This window comes from Empidonax traillii, unplaced genomic scaffold (genome assembly GCF_003031625.1).
Source record: "Empidonax traillii isolate 1590-97213 ecotype Southwest subspecies unplaced genomic scaffold, ASM303162v1 scaffold385:size1130455, whole genome shotgun sequence".
NCBI lineage: Eukaryota > Metazoa > Chordata > Aves > Passeriformes > Tyrannidae > Empidonax > Empidonax traillii.
In genome coordinates, this window is record NW_020955578.1 from 919,610 (window position 1) to 943,135 (window position 23,526).

At 39.8% G+C, this 23,526-nt stretch overlaps 1 protein-coding gene across 2 annotated transcripts in view; it reads right to left on the reverse strand.

The window, feature by feature from the left end:
* PTPRR (protein tyrosine phosphatase, receptor type R) overlaps positions 1 to 23,526 on the reverse strand; it is a 148,972-nt gene that overhangs the window by 28,007 nt on the left and 97,439 nt on the right. For both annotated transcript variants that reach the window (XM_027893283.1, XM_027893284.1), the window contains one exon: positions 5,611 to 5,797. In XM_027893283.1, the coding sequence (XP_027749084.1) occupies positions 5,611 to 5,797 (187 nt within the window). The remainder of the gene's footprint in view (positions 1 to 5,610; positions 5,798 to 23,526) is intronic.

Sequence of the window (23,526 nt, forward strand, 5' to 3'; positions counted from 1 at the left end):
ACAGGGGAGCAAATAAGCACAGCAGACTGCAAATAATATGAACATGTGCAAATTAGTGTACAAAGTCTGTAGCTGTATAGGCTATATATACAGAATTGTTTTATAAAACACATATATTTAATTAAATAATTGCAAATAATGTATAAGCTGCACACATTCATGTGCTCAGTCACTTGCATGCAGTTACAGATGTGTGTGCATACTGTTCATGGATTACTCTCCCTCTCTGAGCAATACTCTTCTAATAACAGCTCTTCTGGCTCACATCAGCCTTTCAATGCTACAACTGTTCATACACTTGAAGATATTATTTGGGCCTCTGAAAGAAAATGTGGCAAAATTTTGGAAAATTGAGGCAGGTAGTCATTATACTGATACCGTTATTTTTATGTGGACCAATTTTTATAAATTTAAAAATCTGTTATCTTTCCATTCAGGATTGTATTTCCTGACATTCCAGTATTTTGGGAATAATAAATTTTATCTTTTATCACTAACTTCAGATACTCTGTCTTTTGAATAGTAGCAGCTCAGGCTACTAAATAAGTATATGCTAGGTAACTTATATTTCTTCCTCTTTGCAAATCAGGTATATTCTCCCAGATAAAAACACCCCAATTTTTTGTCAGTATTATTAAAAAAAAAAAAAAAAGGAATATAGCTTAATAAATATTATGGAAAAATATTTTGCAAGTAATTTAAAATTTTTTACAATCTCTCCATAATTGTTAATAAAAAATTAGATTCTAATTAAAGAACTTAAAATAACCTGAAACTGCTCATGTTTATTTTTCCACAGATACTCTGAACATTTTTCTGCTTTTTTCACACTTGGAAGTTTTTCATGGGAGCTAATAATTCTAATGTCCAAAAGACTGTCTTACTGTATTTCTTTAGCTAGTTACAACAATCTGAGTGAGCAGAATGGGCGAGGCTTATATATGGCGTTCTTTGCATGCCTCAAGTTCCTACTAAAGCTATTATCTGTAGCAAGGAAGATAGTAAACAGATAAAGTTCAACAGCTTCATCTTGAAACATGTTGCAAAAAATGGTTTAAAAATGGAATAGGCAAGTCATGATCTTACAAAATTCTGTGGAAACAGCGAATGGCCAAAGTCATGTTGTGCCGCACTGAGAGACAAATAAAATGTGACTCTCTATCTACCCAAAGCTGTGCACAAGTGCTGTGTGAGAGGATTCGGGTAAACAGGATTCTATGAGGTGCCAAGTTGTCTGTACAAACTGTCTTCTAACATGGGAGGTGTAAGCATGATGAAGTTATTTCTTGTGACTTTCCTGCCCAAGCAGAAGCATGGCAGAGAACCTATGGCATAACTGGTGATAAAAGTATTTTGGATTCTTGTAATTTTTTTCTATATACACTGTCTGATCAATACAATTGAGGGATTTATTTTTCTAAAGCAAATTACTTTTACTATAAACCTTGGTTTTTTGAAGATTAATAAAAGGGCTGCTTTGTAGGATGACATTATTCACAATGAAAAGTGAATTTTAGAGTAAGATGGCATTCATCATCTATTGGCTTACATGTAAATTGGAAAAAAAAATGAAACCCAAGGGATCATGTGCTCTGGCATGTTTAATAAGAACTGCATTGTTTGTATGTCTTTGCTAGACCTGTAGTCTGCTCAAGGGGTTGTATAGGTCTTCCAGCTCTTACATGCCTTGCTAGGTAATACTTGTAAAAGCAAAAAAAGTTAGGCTTAGGTTGGGTAGCTGATCATGTTAGGTTCCTCCTCTCTGGTATCCTCTGATACCAGCTGGTAGCAAGGCATCTGAGGGAACTAGAACAGGAAAAGCTTTTTTTTTTTATAGCATTGGTCATCTGATACTGCTCATTTGGCATGAAAAACCATAAATAATCACTCCATATTCCCCTTCTCCTTGCAATTAGGATTTTATAGACATCTGTTAGAGCCTCTCACAGGCTCTCTTTCCTAGGCAGAAAGGAATTCCTGGTCAGTTTAGTATCTCCTGATACAGAGGCTGCTCTACTCTCTAGTTATGCTCACCATATTCTGTATGTGCTTTGAGATGGGGAGATTGGAGCAGCCTGCAGTTGTGAATGCATTATAGATTTTTTCCAATCCCATAAAGATGTTTTCTATATTATCCTGTAGTTATTTTCCCAAGATTCTTAGCTTTCTATTTCTGAACACATCAAAATATAGCAAATTATTTTCTCCCAAATGCATAACATTTTATTTACCAACCTCGTATTTCTTCTGCCTCATCACCATTGTAAAATCCTTCTGTAATTTCTTTGAAGTCTATTTTTAATTTTACTACCCTTGTTAATCCAGTGTCTTCATCAAACTTCACTATCTAACTATTTATTCCATGTGCCAGATGACTTATGAGCATCTTTCTCAGTATCAGCTCCAGAACAGACGCCTCTGGGACTCCACTTGTGACCTCCTTTTACATGGAGAAGCAACCAATCCTTCTGGTGCTGCACTGTATTGATTATTCATCACTCGATTGCATTTATTCATATATCTATGGGCTTCATTCTTTATTTTAATTCATTCCAGTTTCTCTGATTTAGACATCAGATTTCCAGGCATGCAGTTCTCTGAATCTCTTCTGGAGCTTCTGAAAAACTGCTGCCTCTAGCCCTCTGATTCCTCACCTGCTGAAGTGTAGGTTACACTTGGCCAGTTAATACATCAGTAAACTCCTTTAGGGTTCCTGAGTGACCACTAGCTTACTCCAGTGAGTAACTTTTATTAATTTTATTGATTTGAATCTAGAATTTGAATCTAGAATCTAGAATCTCTTCCATTAACACTTCATTTTCAGACAGATCACTGGAGGCAGTGATCTGCTTAAACCTATTCTTGCCACAGATGTAAGAAGTTCCCTAAGTTCTTCTAAAGCCAACACAAATGCAAATAATGCAGTCACTTCTCATAATGCTTCAACTTCTCCAGACCACTTTTCTGCCATTTTGATCATCAGTTGATCCTTGTATCCTTTGGTAAGTTTTGTGCTTTTGATCTGTTTAAAAATGAAGTTATGATGCTTTTAATTCAAAGTCTGTTTTGGCCTGCCTTACTCAGCTTTCCCATTCAACTGGCATCAGTTTATGGTCTTTTCTATTTCCCTTGTAAAAGATGTGTCCTTTCTTCTGATAGCTTCTTTCATTTAGGTGGTTTGCATTACCAGTCTTTTGCAGAATCACAGAATATGGCAAGTTGGAAAGGACTCACAAAGATCAAGTCAAACTCAGCCCTGCACAGGACCCTCCCCAAGAGTCATACTATGTCCCTGAGAGTATCATCCAAAGGCTTCTTGAACTCTGTCAGGCTTGGTGTTGTGACCACTTCCCTGGCGAGCCTGTTCCAGTGCCCAACCACCCTCTGGGTGAAGAACCTCTTGCTAATATCCAACCTAAACCTCCCCTGACACAACTTCAGGCCATTTCCACAGGTCCTGTCACTGGTTATCACAGAGAAGAGATCAGTGCCTGCCCCTCTTCTTCCCCTCACAAGGAAATTATAACTGCAATGAGGTCTCCCCTCAGTCTTCTCCAGGCTGAACAGACACAGAGACTTCAGCTGCTCCTCACATGGCTTCCCCTCAAGGCCCTTCACCATCTTTGTTGCCCTCCTTTGGACACTCTCTAATGGCTTAATATCTTTCTTACATTGTGGTGCCCAAAACTGCACACAATATTCAAGGTGAGGCTGCACCAGTGCAGAGCAGAGCAGGACAATCCCCTCTCTCGACCGGCTGGCGATGCTTTGCCTGATGCCCCCCAGGACATGGTTGGCCCTCCTGGCTGCCAGGGCATTGCTGACTCATATTCAACCTGCTTTCAACCAGAACCCCCAGGTCCCTTTCCATGGCACTGCTTTCCAGCATCTCATTCCCCAGTCTGCACAAAGATCCTGGGTTGCCCCATTCCAGGTGCAGAATCCAGCACTTTCCTTGTTGAACTCTCTAGGGTTGGTGATTGCCCAGTCCTCTGATTTGTTGAGGTCTCTCTGCAGGGTATCCCAGCCTTCCCAGTTTTGTCGTATCTGCAAACTTGCATCCCTTCTAGTCCTGGATCTAAGTCATTCATGAAGATGTTGAAGAGCATGGGGCCCAAGATGAGCCTGTGGAACCCCACTAGTGACAGGTCACCAGTCTGATGTTACCCCATTCACTGTTGCCCTCTGTGCTTGACCCCTGAGCCAATTGCTCACCCACCACATGATGTGTTTATCCATCTGTGTGCTGGACATTTTGTCCAGAAGGATCCTGTGAGAGACAGTATCGAAAGCTTTACTGAAATCCAAAAAGATGACATCACCTGGCTTCCCTTGATCAACTAGGTGGGTTACCTTGTCATAAAAGGAATTCAGGTTGGATAAGCAGGACTTTCCTTACATGGAGCAGTGCTGACTGTGACCAATTGTCTTTTAGGTGTCTTTCAATACCTTCCAGAATAGTATTATTCTCCATAACTTTACCAGGCACTGAAATGAAACTGATAAGCCTGTAGTTTCTGGCGTTCTCCTTCTTGCCCTGCTTGAAACAGGGACAATGTTTGCCATCTGCGACCTCTCTGGATGCTCAAAACTGCTCAAAAATCATTGAGAGAGGTTTTGCCATGACATCAGCCAGCTCTTTGAGGATTCTGGGATGAATCCCATCAGGCCCAATAGATTTGAAAGGATCCAGCTGAAGCAGCAGATCCTACACAATTTCAGGGTTGACAGGGAGTTGATCATTCTTGCAGTCATGGTCCTCCAGCTCAGGGCACTGGGACCCCCTTGTTCCATCATTCATATTGAAGACAGAGGCAAAGAAAGTGTTAAACACCTCTGCCTTATCTCTGCCCTTGTTTGTGAGGTGACCATCCTCACGCCGTAACAGGCTGATGATATTTCTGTACTGCCTATTGCCATTAATGTACTTGAAAAACATTTCTGGCCAGCTTCAACTCCAACTAATATGTTGTAATGTGCTTTCCCTGACTGAGTTTTTCTGCTCTGACTTGTTTCTACCTAGCCACTTTCTTCATTTTAGATTCTTACCCTGTTTACTAATAAGTACACTTGCAAAGCACATCAGTTTTTTTGGTCTTGAGTATATTAGGCCGCTGTATGTCATGCTTGTTACAGATATTTGGACCTTGAGACAAAAGTCCCTTTTGGACAGGGATTGTGGGTGTCTCTGTCTGCTCCAAAAAGTAATTTATAGTGACTAAAAATTTAGTGCTCAAATTGGAAACATATATGATGTTTACATGGAAATAAACAAAATCTCCAATTATTACTGTGTTTTGTGTCACCACAGCTTTCATGATCTCTTTGAAACTGTCACAGTGTTACAGTTCTGGGTGTTTGTACTATAGCTCTAATATGAAACTTATCCCATCTATGAATGGAATTTCAAACCCAGAGGAATCTGTACTATCCATGGATATGACTGACATAAAACATAAACATAAAACACCACCTTGAAACTATCTAATCCGCCCTGTGGAAATTAGTTGTACCTTGACATTAAAGTGTTGCCCGACTATTTTTTCCGCACAATTTCTGTTGTTTCAGTTATGTCAAAAATCCTCATTTAAAGCTTATTTTTAAACTCACCATGAATTCTGTTTGAAGTAAATGAGAACATGCAACTGCGTCTCGAAGTTGCTGCCGTGTCAGGACGCGGCCAGCTGACTGTAGGTATTCCATTGCTACTTTTTCTCGTGGGGTTGGCACAGTGACGAAAGGTTCAACACTTCCCAAGCTGCTCATATCCAAAGTCAGTGAGACATTGGACCCTCGTCTGCATTAGAAAACAATTAACACAGTTATATGAGATCTGTGTTACCAGAAGTCCCATTTTCATGCAGCTGATCCTGAATTATTTATGCACCCCGACTTTCTGTATAGTCCCTGATAGATTTGGGTATGCAAAGAATGCAAGAGTGATTTCACTGGTAGCACTGAGTGGCCAGAAAACCAAGATTAAACATACTACCCGTTCGATCTAAAAACCTGCAAAAACAGTGCACTAGAGAGCAACTCTTTAGATTATTCTTAGAAGCAGAAACTGTTCCCTATATGCTACCTTATCATTACGAACGTCAAATGTGAAAGTGGTATCTCAGTAAGGAAGAAATGTTTCACAGAAAAAAACCAAGGAATATATATTCTATATATTTCTAATTGATACATATAACAACCTGAAATAAATTTCACAGTTATATCAGGTGTATTTTTAAGAATCTACTGAAATATATAGAATGGAGGGAGAAAAAGTGATAAAATCAGCAGAAATAAGTGGGAAGACAGCGCGAACATTGTGAGTACCAGAACAGCAGAAAATGTGTCACATTAGATGGGAGGGAAGGGCGAGGCAATAAACCACAATGAACAAGCTATGTCCCAGGAGGAGGAATGGTCACAGGCTTAGAGGGGTTATTTGGAAATGCCAAAAGTCTCTTGCAGGATGATCAAATTCATAACATTTCAATTTCTACAGGAAAATAAAGTTGGATTCAACAGCAACTCTGAGCTGTGAAAAAACAAATAGAGCACACTCCAGTGTGCTTGGTATGAACCCTATTCTTTTTATGGTTTTCTCCAAACAACACTTAAGAAAACTGTCTTTTTTCATAGTTTCAATCCATCAATCAAATGTTATCTACTCAACTCTTAACTTTAGGCATACTGATTGCAATAGATCCCTATTCTGTGAGTTGTGAGGACACAAATCTGTAGGCATTAATGAAAGTTTTTGTGTTTACTAACCAGAAATCAGCACTATAAGACTGACAGACTTAGCTGTCTGAACTGGACTGAAGATGCTCAGCTCAGTGTAAAAGTCTCTAACATTTACCAAGCAGCTATGCCCATACAGAGATAGGACAATGCCAGTTTGATTCCTTCCTCTGCATATTATCACCTCTCCATTCATGTATTCTTTTGGGGACGTTCTTTGGATTCTAGCTGCTCTACCATGCTCAGATATATACAAACACAAGACTGTCTCAAGTCTTTCCTAATAGTCATCCTGCCAGATCAGAATGCAACTCTACACTTTGCCCACTGGATAATCTATTATCCAGTAATTTCAGTTTTTATGTTGGAACTCTGCTTGGTGGGGTGTATTTCTTACCTGCAGAACTCTGCTGGCTGAGTGTGACTGCACACCTCTCTGGACACTGGAGTGTTGTTAAGATACAACTGTCCCTTTTACAGTAATACCACAAGTTATTATAAGTATGATGCAGACATCATCAGATACTATCTGTGAGGCAAGTGCTATTAATATTGGGGGAATGTTTTCCTCCATAGAATCACAGAATCATTAAGGTTGGAAAAGACCTTCAAGGTCACTGAGTCCAACCTTTGCCCAAACACCACCATGTCAACTAAACCATAGCACTAAGTGCCACATCCACCCGTTTCTTGAATGCTTCCAGGGACCATGACTCCACCACTTCCCTGAGCAGCCTCTTCCAGTTCTTGACAACTCTTTCAGTGAAGAAATTCTGTCTTATATCCAACCTGGACCTCCCCTGGTACAATGTGAGGCCATTTCCTCTTGCCTTCTGATGTTTGCCTGGGAGAAGAGGTTGACTCTCACCTTTCAAGTGGTTGTAGAGAGCAATAAGGTTTCCCCTGAGCCTCCTTTTCTCCAGGGTAAAGACCCACCCTTCCCTCAGCCACGTCTCACAGAATGTGTGTTCCAGACTCTTCACCAGCTTTTTTTGCCTTCTCTGGACAGGCTCCACCACCTCAACATCTTTTTTGAAGTGAGAGGCCTAGAACTCCACACAACATTTGACTGCTGAGGTGCAGTCTCACCAGTGCTGAGTAGAGGGGAAAAATCATTGCCCTGGTCCTGCTGGCCACGCTATTTTTCGTAGAAGCCAGGATGACATTGGCCTTCTTGTCCACCAGAGCACACTGCTGGCTCAAGTTCAGCTGGCTGTTGATCAGCACCCCCAGGTACTTTTCTGCTGGACCCCTTTCCAGTCACTCTGCCCCAAGTCTGTAGCATTGCCTGGGATTGTTGTGACGCAAGTGCAGGACCAGGCCCTTTGCCTTATTGAACCTCATATCTTTGGCCTCAGTCCATCGATCCACCCTGTCCAGATCCCTCTGAAGAGCTCTCCTACCCTCCAGCAGATCAACCCTCCTGCCCAACTTAGTGTCATCTGTGAACTCTGAAGTTGCACTCAATCCCCTCATCCAGATCATCAATAAAGATATTAAACAGGACTTGCTTCAATATTGAGCCCTGGGGAACCCTACTTGTGACCAGTTGCCAACTGGATGTAGCACCGTTCACCATTGGTCTACATCAAAAGTTGCTTGTGTTAATACTTGCATTTTAGTGCCCTTTCATTATTTATCTCTGGCCCACAGGTATTTGTTTGCATGCACATTTGAGCAATGTAACCGTAAGAGCATAACACATTTTTTTTGTTCAGGCACAACTTTGATGCACCTTTCTTCCTCTTATACATGTCAGCAGTAATTTTATTTTAAATTAAAAGATTTATATCATGTCAGTCTGCATGAATAGAAATTACTCCAGTCACTCACCTGTCACTTAGCACAGCACAAAGCAACAATGTCCAGGAGACAAGGCCACCTGGTGGAATCAGTGAATCTCACATTGTGCCATTGTGTTCACAAGCCCACTCCAGCTCAGGTGATGGGTGGGTGGCAGCAAAAGCTTTGCTGCCCAGGCCCACAGATGGTAACAGTGAGTCAGTGATGGAAGTGGAGGTGGAAGGGGCAAGAGGGAGCTGAGGTGGCTGCAGGTGTCTGGCTGCCTCCAGGGGTAGATGGGGACAATTTCTGTTGTCACAAGAAAGTGTGTGGGTTATGACTCTGCTATTTTGAAAAGGTAGGCAGAAGTGAAGTAGCATCCTTAGCCGAAATGCCGAGTAACTGATGTAGCACAAGCTACCAGTATTACTCTGTGACTTGCTACACACCCTACATGGTACTGAAGCCCCAGCTTGCAGTACCAGCACTGATACCCAAATCCAGAGCCATGACAGTGTGGGAGGTGGGCACACCATGAACTGGCTATGGTGGCCACTCTCACCTGGACCCTGCAGGAGGGTGCTAGCTCACATACCCATGCCATTTCCCTGGGGACTGCCCCTGCCTTTTTGGGGAAGTCAGTCCCCAGCTCCAGACCATTTCTCAAGGAAAACATCCTGTTAGATCTCTCTGTCATAAAAACTCTCCTGCACGAGCACCTCTTCTGAGTGTGACTAGCAATTTATTCCATGGAAAAAGGCAGTCTCTCAAACAGGTGGCTCTGAGGGTACATATCGCAAATCCAATCTTTTGAAAACCATCCAGAAATCCACAGAAGAGCTGTGCAATGAATCCATGTGAAACTGCTTAGGCTACCTTTGGTTGAGAAACGGGTAGCAATTTAGACCCAGACATACTTCTGGGAGAGCCTACTGGGATTTCCTAATATAGAGGAAAAGTACTCCCATTGTCCAGTAACAAAGTACAGTGAAAATGTTAATATTTTCTTTGGCTTTTACATTGTTATAACTGACAGTCTTGGCAAAAAAGCTATTTCCTTTTTAACAACAACAAAAAATATACCTGATCTAATTATAACTGTGAGTTTATAGCTTTTACCATTTATGGGGATTATTGGTGAATAATGGTGTTGAGGATCAAATAACTTACTCTGGTAAGAAAAATTAGTTTTTAGGTACATATTTAATCCATGCAAAGCTAGATTTTTTGATAGCATAAAATCTGAATATAGGGCAGGAAATAGTTATCTGAAAGATAGCAATCTTTTTAGAAAGTCCATAAGAGGATATTCAATAGAAAATAGCCCTAAAAGTAATTCTTCCATAAATACGGGCATCTCAAAGACCCTTTTTGAAGTATGCTTCAATTAATAATTTTTTTTAATAATGTTTACATATATTAGCAATACTATTACCAATATTAGCGTTAATCATGTTTAACTTCTTTATATATATATATATATATATATATATATATATATATAAAAATATATATATATGTAAAGAATGCAATAACTTCTTTATTGCATTCTTTATGCTATGGAATAGGGCTGAAAACAAGACATACAGCATTGCCTTGAAAGATGGGGGAAGGTCTGAACCCATCATATGCTTATATGTTCTAATAGAACATGCTTATAGTCTCAGATCCTCCCCTGGAGTTCTTAGATTCTCTGTGTTCCTCCAACAGTTAAAGTCTTTGCTTTCTGTTGAAGAAAAGAAAGCAAAAAATCTATTCTCTTTTACTACCTCAATGCAAAGAAGTTATGTAGTGAGCTCACCTTTTCCCATCTTATTGAAAGGGATTGCACAAGGCTGGCCACAGAGCAACAAGGAGCCCATTTTTAGTAAGCATCTCTTGTCTACAATAGGTTTTGAATGCAGAAATCACAGTCATACCAGTGACAATTCAAGTCAGACAATTCATTTTTCTTGGAGATACATACTATATATATATATCTGTATATATGTGTATATATATACATGCATTTATACATATACATATTCATATATATACATATATGTGTATATCTCCTGACTACATACAGGTATTTTTCCACTTCAAATTAAAGTAAGGGAGCCGTAATGGGGTTTCTCTTATTTATTAATATTTTCTACCTTTTTTTTACATTTTAAATTTAATTTAAAATTAAATTTAAATAACTTTATATTCTTTGTCTTCCCCATGTTAATAGTATGGACCAAATAAGAGAAGACTGTTACAGCACACCTCTCTCAGCATCCTCTCTTGTTGTGTCTTGATGGGGAAGAGCACCATGTGAAGAGTCTGAGGAATGCTAAACATTTGCAACAACATTAAAATCATCATGAGACTAACTCTTCTGAAGTTTTAGCAGCTGGGACAGCCACCTTACTGGGTATGTAAGTGCAGTCAGGAAACCACTTGTGTCTGTGTATTGTCTAGAATCCCAGAGAGGGGTCTTATTACATAGTCACAGCCCTCTTTTCAATTGGATAATATGAACAAGTCCACTGATGAGAATTCCCAGGAGTATTTTAAATCATACATTTATAGAAGCAGATTTTATTACAGATCATGATTAAAAAAAAAAAAATGCAGTATTTGTTTGAACACTCCCAAAAGGAAACTCCACCTGTCCACCTCAGAGGGCCAACAGGTTACTAAAGCCTATTAATCATTAGTGAGGTCATTTCCGGGTCTTCCCTGACCCTAAAATTAAGCCATAGATGGTGATTATGAAAATCCAATTGCTCGACCTGTTTCCCAGTTGTTTGTTTAGGCTAGGTAGTTTCTTTAAATACACATTCCCCTGTTTATTCAGCACTCCTGAAAAATGCAACACCCAGATTCCTGAGGCTCTGCTTCTCCTTCTCTCTAGCAGTTTTGGAAGCAGCGGTGGTGGCTGCTGCCGTCCAAAAGCCATTGCCCTCTGACCCCAGCACTATGGACATGGGAGGTGCAGCCGAGGGGGAGTTGTGTTGGGCGTGTGGGTGGAAGAAAGCCATTAATTAACACGAAGAGTGGTGCTGGCTGTGGCTGCTGGGGAGGGAGTTTGCTTTGGGCCCTCAGATCCCACTTGTACCAAGGAACACTCTGCAGGGACCCTCTCCCTGGGTTTTACTGAAGGGAAAAACACCTCAATTCCCCTGTGTGTTTTGCTTCTGTGGTGCTCACAGACGAGGCCTAGACATGGGTCCTGAATCTCTCACCTTGCTGCTACTTCTCATCTGCAAACGCACTGAATGCAGGTGGGTTTGCACTGATGTGATTGCACCGGGAGAGCACAACTAGGCACATGCTTTCCAGCACTTACTACCTTACTGGTGCCAGACTTCACCTGCATATCTAGTTTTATGTTTCAGTACAGTGATTCAAAGAAAAAAAAAAAGTAAATTTATAAACAATTAAAAAAAATACTGGTCTCAGCTTTCTTGCTGCTTTTAGCAAAATAGCTAAGAGAAACCACGGTCACACAGATGAACTAATATGTAAAGCTGTGGTGATGTGTGAAAAGCAGAGTAACCGAGAAAAGGAATTAATGTTGGTATAAATCTTGTATTTCGATATAAAATAAGTAAAAACAGCAAACTGTGACTTCATAAAGAAAAATCAGTGTTGAAAAAAAGAAAAAGTAGAAAGGCAGAAGAACAGAGAGGTTAAAATAATCTTTGTAAAGGACTGAAGATGCTGCTGTTTTCTTCCAGCCTCAAGCAAACACTAATATAGATCTTCTAATAAACAACTGAGACATTTCTTCACAAATGAAGATCTACAATATCCATTACAGACAGTCCTCAGAAGGTTACGAGATAGCTCTCATTTGAAGTGAAATATAATATGATAAATTTTACAGTAACATTAACAGTATTGTTAAACAATTGCTTCTAGCAAGTGTAAAAACACTTTGTGTATTTTTCAAAAATGCATACATATGATTCTTGCTCTGTGCTTGCTATCCTGAAATACATATCCACTATGCATTGCTGATATAACTGGTCATCTTGGGAAAGTAGAGATGAATGAGAGTATGGTTATATTAATGGGTGTGATGATCTCTTGATTTTTTTTTTCTGACCATGAGCATACTATCTCAAACAAGTCTTCTAAGCATGCAGTAAAAATCCATTATTGATCAACTCAATTTGAAAAACAAAATTGCATTTTTTCTTAGGTATACGTTCTTTTCTTAGAAATTTAGAGCTCATAAGTTTCAGTTTTCTGTTATGCTGTAGCACATATTAAAGAATATCCTGATAGAAAACCCCATGAGTTCTGATAATATACAATACTCACTAATGCAATTATCCTCTTATTTACTCTTAATTTCAACAAAGGACAATCAATATAATCACTATTAATTTGAGAAAATAATTAAAAATCATTAGGTAATTGTATAAATGTCATCCTAATATTTTCAAACAGTACTTATTCCACATACTGTACTTTTCATTTTTACACTCCTAGGTCCCCTATGAAGCACTGTTATACAGATGCTATGGGTGACCCATGACGAAAACTCAGTTTACCAAGTACTCTCTGCTTTACCTGCTGACAATTCTGGGTTGCTGCTGGTTTTCACTTAAGCAAGGGCTGCAGTTTTTAGGAACCCACTCAGACCTTGGGCTATCAATACTTTTCCACAAACCAAATCTATATCACAAGGCTGAAGTACTCAAAGATCAGAAGTTGCAATCAATCAATTAAAAAGGCCAAAGGAGAATTAGTGTTAGAAGCAGCACTAAAACCCAAAGTTCCCTAAATCTGTGTTATTTCTTAAGTTATCTTAAGTAATTTTGCAATTAAATGCCATAGGTAGTCTTCTCTGAAGGAAATTGCTCTTTAACTGACTTGAAGTTTCAGTACTCTTTATGTCTATCATTCACTTAAAAAAAACAGCTGCAGAGGAATACAAACTGATTTTGATAGAAAATCTGCAACTATGAATATAAAGTGACTGATTTAATTTGAATTATGGCCAGTCTAAATTTATACTGTTACCTTGAGGGATCTATTCCGCTTAGCTCGTGTTTGGCCACTTTGCAGAAACTTTACGATGCACGAAACAAAAAATTCAAGACCTGAGTTCTACTTTCAGCATTTGAATGTGCAGGTGGTCAAAACTTGACCTTCCCCTCTCTCCTGCTATCCCCTGACATACCAGTACTACTTAAACCACCAGAAATTACCTACTGACCTCCTGTCATGTGTGGGAACAGTAGACCTCTCTTCCTCTATAGGCTCCTGGTCTAGTTTCCAAAGCCTTATTCCTTCAACAGATTAACCTTCCTCTGGCTCTGATTTTTCCTCTCCAAAAAGGAGACCCTGGACAGATAGGTAGATACTAGCCAAATATTCCACAACCACGTTTAACAATTAAATGGTTAATATTACTGATATTTGTATTATTTCTACTCTGACTCACAGTCGTCTGCACCTGACACAAATCCTGTAGCCACAGGTGTGGGCAGCCTCATCTCACCAAACAGAGGACCTCATTTACAGGAGGTAGTGTGGACATAACACTGAAGCTAGTACCTATCACTAGATAGCCATAGATTGAATATATTTAAGCTCGGGGCTGTGAGGGAGGCAATGCTTCTTGGAAAGAAGATTCCTGAGTTGCCACTTCTGCTCATGTTTGCTCTGCCACACAGCTCTCCTCATAATATTCCCGTGCTGCATTTTTATTTTTCTCCACTTATTTATCACTTGAAAAACTGATGCTTCCTCAAAGTCTGAGGATTCCTCTGACTCTGAGGAAGGGGTATAGAAGTGATGACAGCAAGCTGTGTGCCTACTGAAAGGAGAAGAGGGATATATGTCTGCTGTGAGGCAAGACTTGCAGTCTTCTGCAGCTTCCCAGCTACAAGAAACCTCCTGGCAGCATAATCCAGCCCTCTTTGAGTCCACAGAAACTGATCAGGAGCCTCAGCTATAAAGTTTCAAATAGCTTTTCTGGAAACTGGAGGCACTTCATGTTCTCTCCAGTTGGTCTGATCTTGTCCCCACAGCCATGAGCAAGAGCAGGACAATACCTCTAGCACTAAACTGCAAAAAATTCCAAGGATCTACTCACAGCTCAGCAGGTTAAAACGAGCTGAGGAAACGGTTTTGACAAGGACTTCTGGATTAAGTTTTAAGCAATCAGTATCTGGTTAGGACAGGAATGGCTCAATATCCTGTAGAGGAAAACAGCTGACATGAGTGTAGTTTCAACTTTCCCTCTTTTAATCAGGCTTTCTAATGTACTGCCAATTCACTCCTGCTCTGCCCTCGATAAGGCTACATCGCTCAGCTACGGGAACTGACTGTTCAAAAATGCAAAGCTTATACAACCTCCCATCTTTTCCTGTAGATTATTTGTACAATCAAATTGCATTTTGTCACGCAAACTTCTCTCTTCAATAAAATGTGAATAACAATAAAGTTTGAGTGGCAACATAAAGCTCTGTTTCTCATTCATAGTCACATATATGTGTCTCCAGCATGACTGAAAATTGAGTCAAATGTTCAGAAGTAAAAATAAGTGAAGATGCCAATTTGTTGTGCTTATTTGAGCTGTTTATTCAAAGAGCTGAATAAATGTTTACTAATTATGGTTAATTCTCTTTAGACAGGAGAGCTTTAATTGAATGCAGTTTTGTTTATTGCTGTTATTATCTTCTTGCACTGCAGCATTGCTCTATTTCATACTGGAGGCCTCATGTCCTAGATGACCTGTTCTCTCTCTGATTAATGCACATGCTAATTTAAACCAAGATACAATGAATTTAAACAAAAGGGATTAAAAGAATAGGAAAATTAAAAAGAGAATGAAGAATAATAAGAATTGACTGCTAGGGTTCCACATATTAAAAAAATGCACAATCCAAGGAGCTCAGATAAAGCAATAAATGCTTTTATTTAAGGTAAGCCAAGAAGAACTGTTAAAAAACCCCCACATATTCCGTCAGCTGTATATTTTCCTTTAAAACTAAGGAAAAAAGCAATCTGCAAAATACTTTTGTCATACTTGTATGAGTTGCCCCTCTAGGATTTCAGTTCATAAGTACCTCTGTGACATCCTGCAGGAGCTGTAGCCATGTACTGTCATTGTCAATTTAGATCTCTTGTCCACGTGCAAAGCCAGATTACTTTTCCCAGCATATGGAAGGCTCGCTTCTTTGGTGAGCACTACAGCATGCCCAGAGGGTGCTTGCCTGTATTGTACAGAGAACAGCCTACCTAGGAGAACTGATCCAATCAATGAGGATGGAGAGGTGCAACACTACTGCAATAGCTTCTAGGAAGTGTTTTTTAAAGACTGCTTTACTGAGATTCTTTTCTATTTAATTAGTCAGCCATATGGTTGCACAAATGAATAATGGATCTTAGATTTTTCATCTTTTAGATAGAAAAAATGTTGTGGGTTTTTTTTTCATATGTAAGTCAATTTAGCTTCATGTATTCCATACTAATCTCTTAAGCACAAACTCTACTTCCCTCCTGCAACTGCTGTTCATGTAAGGAATCATTTACTACCCTTAAATCCAAACAAGCACATACATAATCTATTCACACATTATTGTCCTTCAATACTCTTTTGAGGTTTTAAACATAACCAGCTGACCTGGAAAAAGACATGGGCAGGAATAATTGCAATGTAAATGGACAGTATCTTCAGACAGTATCAGTAAGAGAAAATTATTTTTTACTGTGACTTGAAGACTAATCAGTACAATGAGTTCTTTCCTGGTGAGTTTGCCATTTGGGAAAGACAGGAAGGAACATCTGGGAAAAGAGGCGTTTACTACACCCTGTCAACCTTAAGATAAAAAAGCATGTTCCTTGTTTATTTGACTTGGTCTTCATTATCTTTAAACTACTGCAAGTGTCACATGGAAGATTTCTAAGCAGACAAATGAATTGTTAGTGCACTTTGAAGAAATTACTGAACAGCAGCAGTTTCTGAAGAATGTAAAACCTCCACGTTGTTGCTCAACAGAGCTGCGCCATCTATGGACATTTCCAAAGGGAGCTGGCAGAATGGCTCCGCTCAGTCACACCATCTAAGACTGCCTTGGTACAGACCCCGAATCCTTGTAGCTCATACACTTTGGAACACGCAGTTCCATTTCCAGGATGACTTATATGCCTAAATTGTTCTATGAGCTGATGGGATTTAGGCCCTTAGGACCCCTATGTGCATTTAGATCTGCCATTTAGCTGCTTCTAAAGTCTCCAGAGCTGACACCTAAGCTAGGTATATAAACCTTGCACTCTTTTTAGTTGTTTTGTTTTTTTTTTCCCACTTTCATAGTCTGGCTTTCCAGCCTTGCTTTCTATGGGAAGGCTTGCTCAAACAAGTATATTAACGTAAAAAGTGCCTCAATTCCCTTTGAAAAGAAAGTTTAAGAAATCCATTTAGGCTTGCAATTTGAAACAGAGCAATGCTTGAATGCTTTTAAGAAAGCTATAAATGTCTCCATACCAAGATGTACTTTACCTTGCACTTCAGAGCTTAGATAGGTGCTTAAAAGGACCCATTTAGAACTGAACTGATTTGGAATAGACAGGTAAGAGATCTCAAGCTCTTTTCTACAGAGTTTAACAGCCCTGGCCACTGCCTGCTTTCATCAAAGACATTCCTATAGGGGACTGCATAGGCAGGGCTCTAGAGAAGGGAAATGCATCTGTACCTGTGCCCAGAGACGAAGGCCAGAGCAAAGGCTTTCTGGATCTACTTTCTCATACACACCATCAGTGAGTCAGCACAGATAAAAAATTTTAGAGTGATATATGGCAGTTGCTTCAGATTAATAGTCTTCTATTAGCAAAAGATTCATAACATTAAGAAATGTAAACAGCTTGATTTAAATTCACTTCTATGAATTTGGATAGGAGATGGAAACGAGAGGATTCTGACAAAAGCAGTTTCCTCTAAATGTATATTGCATTATGAAATAAAGAGAAAGGAGATAGGTCATATCTGAAAGGTAAACCAAACTCACTCCTAATCTGACCTCCACCCCATCTATCTTGGTACAAACCCTCTCAACACACAGGGCTTCATACAGTTAATGATGTAACATGGGTCACGTTTAACATACATTGAAGACAGTTATGTAGAAATATGAACATAAATTTGGTATACTGTGTAAGGCCAAAGGTTGAGCAGTATCCTGTTCTCAATAATGGCCAGCAAGAAGAGGTTTTAGGAAAGAATGCAAGAACAAAGCAAGTAGGAATGACTCATTACTTAATTAATACTGTTACTAATTTTTAGTTCGTCCTCCATCTTCTGGCACTCCTTGGTTTAGGAATGTCCTGAACCAAAGAGTGCTTCCCCATCTTTGTGCCTGGTGCCTTCTCTTGTATGTTTTTTTCTACAGACATCTTTCTTAGCCTTATGAACTCTGCACTAAGCCAGGATGATGAGCTCAGTAGCTCGGAGCCAGGTAATAGTGAACACTGTACAAGGGGACTAGAGAAGTATTTAAACCATCTACATTTGTGAAAATCCTTGTGATGAAGCAGAAAACATTTATTTTATTTTAATCTTATCAGTAAATTGCAAATGTATTCTCTGTAGCCAGAGGATTAACTTGGGGATTAATTACAATACCAGCTTTTTGCTTTTCACAATGCCTCCTCCTTTTGCAAACCTATTCAGTATTGTGTTCTGTGGGCCAAACTCTCTTCCCAAATACCTCTATAAACCCACTGAGGAAAAACAAGCTAAACAGAGTTTAAAGTGAAAGGAGCCCATGCAAATTGTATTTATTAACCACTGGGTATTTTTCTGCCCTTCTGATTGTTTTCCTTAATTTGTTGTAAGATTATGATTTTAGGTCCACTATCAAATCCAGGGAGAGTAACTGAAAGCCTCTGGACTATATACAGCAGTACTCTGGCAGAATTTGTTACAACTCAGGAAGGATTTGAGACATCTCAAAAACAGGAGATGCAGCTGTTGGGGGATGGTGGGAAGCGGAAGTGGCAGCCCTGGCAGAGGGGCAAACTCAGCTGCCTCCTGCTCAGCACCAACCCTGTCTCTCACTGGCAGCAGAGTTTTCCAGGGAGCTACTATTGGTCATCCTGAACAGTCAGGACTGAGTTCCCTAGAGAAACATTGTACTTCACGACATTTTTCTGTGTGGGAATTATATACAAAACTTCCCCTTCTGATGCCTATCGCATATTTGAGCGGTCATTTGAAGTTGCTGTGTTCTGTTTTGCTCTTGTTATCAAATCACAGTATTAACATAACAAGGATAATTATAGGTACCATAAATTAGTAGCAACAATACACTGTTCGTTAAGCATCAGAGTATATTCTTTGATAGAGAACATAAGGGAAGTCCCTGACCTAGAAAGAAATATCTCTTTTATAGCTTCTTATAGACTCCTCTGGTTAGAGAAATGAATGGAGAGTTCAAGAGCCCAGGTACTTTATGAAGACAGGCACTGATTTGAAATACTATCTTGGATCAGTCACTTAACCAGTTGATGTCCCACTTGTCTTAGGATGAAAATCATAAAAAGAGTTCCTAAAATGTCTTGGCCATACTCAACAAAGGTTCAAAGTCAAATTAACTGGTTCATCAGCTTGGATGTGATGGTATCAAAGCAGACAAATAACTCTAGCGAGAGCCTGGCTGAAATGTCAGTGTCGTATGGAATCAGCTACTGCATCTGGGCAGTATTTCTTTGGCCAAGCCATTCTCACAGTATACTTTGGGCATCCTCATCTCTGCCATGATGCCATTGCCTCTCCATTTCCTGAGGCATGTTTGATTGTCTGTACACATTTACTATCTTGTCTGATGTTTAGAATGCAGGTCTTTTGGATAGAACATTTTATTTTTGTGAACATATGGAGTCTTGTATATGGGGATCCTGATCTGTGACCAAGGCTCTCAGGTGCTTTAGTAATAAAAATGCTGAAGAGAATTTCCCACAAGAGCTGAGAAATACTCTGATCCACAGATTTACATGCAGTTTTCTTTGAGCAGAAGTGTATTTGCAAACAAGGGACATTTCTGCTATCTAACAATGTTAAGATTTCTGTACATACTAGCTCTGACTATGTAAAAGATCTCTTCTGTATATCCAGAACTGCATTCTTCAAAAAAGAAGTAGTATAATTAGTCAACTGTTCTGACACTGCACAGAAATAAAATGAATTATGATTGCACTCAAAGAAGAGATTCATAGTCTGGAATATTAACTGATGGCTCCAATACAAGCTGGTTGTAAGCACTTCCAGCACATGGCTTCTTGCAACTCAAAGAAATACTTGGATATCTTACACTGCAGTTTTGGAGCCAATTGATGTTTTTCTTTTCTTTAACTATTTTCTGTGTCTTTTCTTAACATTTTAAATTAAGGGGAACTGAGTTAAGTTCAGTTTTAGGTTGCCCTGTAGAAGAAATGGCATGATCAGAGATAAATGCATTCCAAAACAAGAAGAAAGGTGAGTATTTTTGTTTTAACTTGAAGAATTAAACTTTTTCAGGCATTAATGGGAACACTCAAGGAAACTTTTTTATTAGACCCCCAAATGTGAAAAATCAACCTGCCTTCTATGCTGTTTCCCCAAAATCAGTACTTGTGGGTACTAGCCAAAGGCTCATGAGATATTTCCTGCTTACAAACCAATCTCAGAAAGAAACTGGTGCTCTTCTCTTGCACTTTGCCCCTTAGCACGGAATTTGCAACCCACCATTGTGAAAAGGCAATATACTTGGTCGCAAACGCCAGAGACAGACACAGACTGCTATGGGCTGAGACAAGATGCTCAGAGAATTCAAGCCCAGCTAAGGTGCATCTCCTCACTTTCCCAGATGTCCAACACTGCCCACACATTAGGACAGCTGGTGAAGCAGTCACAGAAACCATGTCTGGATGGTGAAGCACAGAAAAGAATTTGAGGCAGAGAGGAGCTGAGGAAATCAGTCACTGGAAAGCTGCATCAGAGTTTAACCCTCTGACCAAACAGCACTTAAAATCCCAAACCTGCTGCTCAAAAAGACAAGGGGATTACTCATACAACTCAAATTACTAATATGCTTAGGACAACAACGGTCCCTGTAAATCTAAGCCTCAAGAAGCATTTAAATATTAACATGGATATTTTTCCTTGGTTTCTTGTGCCACGTGTGACTTTTCAAAAGATCGGCTGGACTAATCACTGCAAAACCACCAAAACTGTCTACCAGATGGCAGTCGCTGATTAATTTTTCTTAACTTAAGCCAAAAAGGAAAAAAGTGTGATGGGTGGAGCCGTAAAGACAAGCACAATCAACATCCGACCAAATAGAGTTTCCTGTCACCTTGGGAACGACACTGATTGGCACTGCAGTTTCCTGTGTACAAGCTAAAACCAGTAGCAACTGAAGTAACAAGAATAAATGCCAGATAAGAGACCTGGGAATACAGTAAAATTATTAGAAAATTTCTGACTAAACCACAGAGGACAGTAAAGGCAAAACCAAGGGTAAGCATGGACTGCACACTAAATGCAGCACTGCCTAGTACATGAGAGCAGAGGACAATGAAGCTGCATCAGAAAATTTTTTCTAAATAAGGGTGGGCTAATTTTTCTGAATCATCCACTCCCAGAAGTGAAAGTCACATTCTCTGAAGAGCTTTTAGTTCTTTGCAAGAGAAACAAAAGGGGATGCGGGACAACTTAAAGCGGAGATGGAAACAGGAGTGGATATATATCCTCTAATCCACACTAATCTGAAGTTATTTGTACGATGTGCCAGAGACAGAAATGGACTGTGGGTGTAAGTTTGGGCAATGGTACATATTTGCATTTATTTAATTAGATTGCAACTCCCACAGAGTTTTGCTTCAAAGAGCTCTAACCACAGCCAAAACAGCTTTCCAACCATCCAGGAGTCAAATAGTTAAAATACATTTTTAAAAGTCTTTGTTAGGCTGGTGCTTGAGTTCACTTCCCCTCCAGAGAAAGGGGAACATTCCTGCCCTCTTCCTACACTGCAGATAAGCAAAGACATCTGTAACGGGCTGGACAGAATAGACATTTGTGCAACTCAAAGGTCCAGCACATGCAGAAAGTTTTCGGTGTGACTGTGCCCTAACAGAAATGTTTCCCAAATGCAAGTTGGAAGCACAGAATTATTCTCTCTTGAGAGATGAATCCACATGCTAACACCTCAGATCTCTCAGGCACTGAGCAGGAGACCCTAGAAGTAGGATCCCACCTCATGTTCCCTGTTACTTAGAGGTAGCTTCTCCCAGCTCAGTAAACCAGATTTTCAGCCCTTGTTCTTACCCTGTTACCCAGAGTGCAGGTGCCAGCAGTCAGTGTGGCTTTCCAGCTAGTTGAGATGGTCTGAGGAGGAAGGAAGCGACAATGTAGGGCTGCAGGGAGACCCTGCACTGGAGAGAGAATTACTAAAAGGCCATAAGCAACTGCCCATAATCAGGACTGCTCTTCTCCTGTCAGCTGCTACACCAGCTGTGCACTTCTTTAAGTGCAAGTTAAACCTTAAAAAAAAAATCGCAGTGCCAGGAAACAATTCCAGCACTGAATGACAGTGCTGTGTAACAAGCCTTGCAGCCCCGGCTTGTTTTTAGCCTTTGACAACAAGAGCACTCCAAAGCAATATATGTCACAATTTGGGAACAAGCATGTGCACAAACCATTCTCTTAGTCTGCATCCATTGCCCAATCTTTTGTAGGTAAGGCGAGCTTGGCAGTATGGACACAAACTGATTTCTGCCAGGCAGCCTCAGTGCAGTAAGTGTTTCTGGGTGTCTTGAATTTATAAGTGGATGTCACATCCCTGGAAGTGTTCAAGGCCAGACTGAATAGGACTTTGAGCAACCTGATCCAGTGGAAGGTGTCCTTGCCCATGGTAAGGGGTCTGGAACTTGATTTTCTTCAAGTTTCCTTCCAGACAAAACCATTTTATGGTTCTATGATTCTGTGACCTTACAGACCAGGACAGGATATAGCTGAGAAGTCTGACAAATGAGAGAAATGTATTTTTAAGTCCTTGGGAAAGTGGGATTTTTTTGTTTGTTTGTTTGCTTTGTAATTGTATTCTCTCACTCTTCTTAAATGATGTGGACAAATAGTAGCAAGTAGGACTTTTACTGTACCTCATGTTAAGGTTCTCCTCTTCACTACATCTCTTCAGATGGACACAACACCCAGCCATCCTCAATCCAGTGGTCAGGAGTATGGCTGGAGGAGGTTTATATGCCAGGTCCAAGGTGGTCTAATGAGTTGGTGCCAGAGACACACCAGAGCACAAAAATTCCTGCCTCCCACCTCAAACTCAGTTTACCAGTCCCTGGTGCTTTGCAAATTCCTTCTGATAGGATATTACCATGAAAATGTTCTCCAGCTCATACTTTAGTGTTGGTACATAGCTGTGTTCAAATAATTACAATGACATTTTCCTGAAAACAATCCCTAGGATTTAAATTAAGAATGCAGAAAGCATATTCAGCACCACACAATAGGGCAAATTTATCCTCCAAATCTCTGCAAAGCTAGTATATTTTAGTCAGGAAATTCAAGGCCCCTTCCTGTAAATATATTAAGTTCCCATGCTTGTGCAATAAACTACAAAACCTGGCATATTTACAGTGGTCCAACTGCAAGGTGCTGCTCTCTGAGTGTTACTTGAAATGATTACTCAAAACGGATGGTTTTGTATAATGATAATGGATCAGAAACACCATAATTACATTTTTGCAGCAATTGTGCTCTGTGATCTAAAAATCAGAACAGAGTCAGAGATAATTGCTGGAAATTTTTGTCATCTATTAGAGCATGTGGTTGGACAGTGATATCCTGAGGTGCAGCAGAGGTTTTATTAATGAAGAAAAGAGCATATCAGATTTTTTACCCTGGTTTTAATATTTTTTATGAAGTTTTATTTGGTATACAGTATTGTTAAGATAACGATTCATTTTAATGAATACCAATTTTCTAAAACCAGAGAAAAAGGAATTACAGTTAGTGTTTGTCATCCACAGGGC